We start from the raw sequence: 3,528 nt of genomic DNA, 5'->3' as shown, positions 1-3,528 counted from the left end.
ACAAGTAACAGCCCACAGGTAACAGTCCACAAGTAACAGCTCACAAGTAAGACCACAAGTAACAGCTCACAAGTAAAAGACTACAAGAAACAGCCCACAGGTAACAGTCCACAAGTAACAGCTCACAAGTAAGACCACAAGTAACAGCTCACAAGTAAAAGACTACAAGAAACAGCCCACAGGTAACAGTCCACAAGTAACAGCTCACAAGTAAGACCACAAGTAACAGCTCACAAGTAAAAGACCACATGTAACAGCCCACAAGTAAAAGACCACAGGTACACACACAAGTAAAAGACCACAAGCAACAGCTAACAAGTAAAATACAACAGGTAACAGCCCACAAGTAAAAGACCACAGGTACACACACAAGTAAAATACCACAGGTAACAGCTCACAAGTAAAAGACCACAAGTAACAGCCCACAGGTAACAATCCACAAGTAACAGCTCACAAGTAAAAGACCACAAGAAACAGCCCACAGGTAACAGTCCACAAGTTAAATACCACAAGTAAAAGACCACAAATAACTGCCCACAAGTAAAAGATGACAAGTAACAGCTCACAAGTAACAGATCATAAGTAAAAGACCACAAGTTACAGCCCACAGGTAACAGCCCACAGGTAACAGCCCACAGGTAACAGTCCACAGGTAACAGTCCACAAGTAAAATACCACAAGTAAAAGACCACAAGTAACAGACCACAAGTAAGAGACCAAAAATAACAGCCCACAGGTAAAAGACGACAGGTAACAGTCCACAGGTAACATCCCACAGGTAACATCCCACAGGTAAGTAGCTCACCTGTCGAAGAACGTGGCCAGCAGCCTCCTGAGCAGCACCTTGTGTTTGACTCCGGCGCACAGATGACAGTTCATCAGCTGACCTCTGGTCATGAACACACCTGAACCTGAGAGCAACACATCAGAGTAAATCTGTACCGAGCTCGTTGCCATGACAACAACTTAACAAGCCCTCCGCTGACCCTTACCTGCAACAAGCTCCACCTTCTCCCCGGGGTCTCCCTCCGTGTAGAGCGACGGGTGGCAGCGATACCCGATCTGACTGATTAGACTGGCAGGCAGCGCCATGTTGTCCCGACCAACCAGCACACAGGGACGCCGCTCGTTAGCCAGGGGGAGGGGCAGCAGCTCCAGCTTCTCTTGAACTGGACCAATGAAGAGCCAGGAGAGGAGAGGGGGCGGAGTCAAAAAAACAAACACAAATCTTTCAAATTATTTACTGCAATGAAACATTACTCTAACCCTAAAGCTCTGAGTCCTCTGAATCAAGACCTGTAAGGGTTTGGAGGTCCTGAATTTAAAGTCCCACAGGATGAGGGGTCCATGAACCAAAATAAAGACTCTGAAGTCCTGAATATTTGGGACATTGAAGTCCTGAATATTTGGGACTCTGAAGTCCTGAATATTTGGGACATTGAAGTCCTGAATATTTGGGACTCTGAAGTCCTGAATATTTGGGACTCTGAAGTCCTGAATGTTTGGAAAACTGAAGTCCTGAATGTTTGGAAAACTGAAGTCCTGAATATTTGGGACTCAGAAGTCCTGAATATTTGGGACTCTGAAGTCCTGAATATTTGGGACTCTGAAGTCCTGAATGTTTGGAAAACTGAAGTCCTGAATATTTGGGACTCAGAAGTCCTGAATATTTGGGAAACTGAAGTACTGAATATTTGGGAAACCGAAGACCTGAATATTTGGGACAATGAAGATCTGAGTATTTGGGACAATGAAGACCTGAATATTTGGGACACTGAAGTCCTGGATGTTTGGAAAACTGAAGTCCTGAATATTTGGGACTCTGAAGTCCTGAATATTTGGGAAACTGAAGTACTGAATATTTGGGAAACTGAAGACCTGAATATTTGGGACAATGAAGATCTGAATATTTGGGAAACTGAAGTCCTGAATGTTTGGAAAACCGAAGTCCTGAATATTTGGGACTCTGAAGTATTGAATATTTGGGAAACTGAAGACCTGAATATTTGGGAAACTGAAGACCTGAATATTTGGGAAACTGAAGACCTGAATATTTGGGACAATGAAGACCTGAATATTTGGGACAATGAAGATCTGAATATTTGGGAAACTGAAGTCCTGAATATTTGGGACAATGAAGATCTGAATATTTGGGACAATGAAGACCTGAATATTTGGGAAACTGAAGTCCTGAATATTTGGAACAATGACGATCTGAATATTTGGGAAACTGAAGTCCTGAATATTTGGGAAACTGAAGTCCTGAATATGTGGGACAATGAAGATCTGAATATTTGGGACACTTAAGTCCTGAATATTTGGGACACTTAAGTCCTGAATATTTGGGACAATGAAGTCCTGAATATTTGGGACAATGAAGTCTTGAATATTTGGGACACTGAATTTCTGAATATTTGGGAGAATGAAGTCTTGAATATTTGGGACAATGAAGTCTTGAATATTTGGGACAATGAAGTCTTGAATATTTGGGACACTGAATTTCTGAATATTTGGGGAACTGAAGTCCTGAATATTTGGGACTCTTGACACAAAAACTCTAAATGTTCGATCATAATGTTTGAACAAACTGACTGTAGGGGTTTCCAGGGTGCCCGTAGATCTGCTGGAAGAGTCCCGGGTGGACGGCGTTACTGTAGTAGTCCTCCTCCATCTCCTCCTCAGTGGGAGGGTGAGAGGGAGGAGAGTCTGTGGGGAGGCTGGATCCTCCCGGACTGGAGCGCCCCCCTCCTGCCAACAGGTAGGACTGCAGCCCATGAATCAAACCTCCACCTGCCGTCAGGTAACACAGAGCACTGGTCCTGGAGGACTGCAGGTCCCGGACTATGTCCACCCTGAGGACAGAGGGACACGTAACCAAGAATGAGACACAAAAGGACATAAAAACACGAAAAACTAAACATAAGAAATAGTTCATCAACACCAAGAGACAAAAAAGCACTTAAATATTAAAACAATATGAAAGAAACTGCAACTTTTTGAGAGATGAGTACCTCATGAATATCTGCGGTGCATCTGCTTAAAGTCTGCTGAATATCAGCTGAATATCAGCTGAATATCTGATGAATATCTGATGAATGTCTGATGAATATCAGCTGAATATCAGCTGAATATCTGATGAATATCTATTGAATGTCTGGTGAATATCAGCTGAATGTCTGCTGAAAGTCTACTGAATATCAGCTGAATGTCTGATGAATATCTGCTGAATGTCTGATGAATATCTGATGAATATAAGCTGAATATCTGATAAATATCGGCTGAATGTCTGAAGAATATCAGCTGAATAGCTGATAAATATCAGCTGAATGTCCAATGAATATCAGCTGAATATCTGATGAATATCAGCTGAAAGTCTGATGAATATCTGATAAATATCTGCTGAATATCTGAAGAATATCAGCTGAATGTCTGATGAATATCAGCTGAATGTACGATGAATATCAGCTGAATATCTGATGAATATCAGTTGAATGTCTGATGAATATCAGCTGAAAGTCTGATGAATAT

General features: G+C 42.1%; 1 protein-coding gene across 1 annotated transcript in view; it reads right to left on the bottom strand.

Annotated features, from left to right (window-relative positions):
* LOC106527831 (nucleus accumbens-associated protein 2) overlaps nt 1–3,528 on the bottom strand; it is a 14,744-nt gene that overhangs the window by 3,682 nt on the left and 7,534 nt on the right. Inside the window, exons 3-5 of the mRNA XM_014022825.1 lie at nt 2,593–2,852; nt 993–1,169; nt 806–911 (exon numbers count right to left, since the gene is read on the bottom strand). Of these exons, the coding sequence (XP_013878279.1) occupies nt 806–911; nt 993–1,169; nt 2,593–2,852 (543 nt within the window). The remainder of the gene's footprint in view (nt 1–805; nt 912–992; nt 1,170–2,592; nt 2,853–3,528) is intronic.

Source organism: Austrofundulus limnaeus, unplaced genomic scaffold (genome assembly GCF_001266775.1).
Source record: "Austrofundulus limnaeus strain Quisiro unplaced genomic scaffold, Austrofundulus_limnaeus-1.0 Scaffold343, whole genome shotgun sequence".
In the NCBI taxonomy this organism is placed as follows: Eukaryota; Metazoa; Chordata; class Actinopteri; order Cyprinodontiformes; family Rivulidae; genus Austrofundulus; species Austrofundulus limnaeus.
The sequence above is the reverse complement of the archived record's forward strand: the minus strand, read 5'-3'. Positions and strand labels throughout refer to the sequence as shown.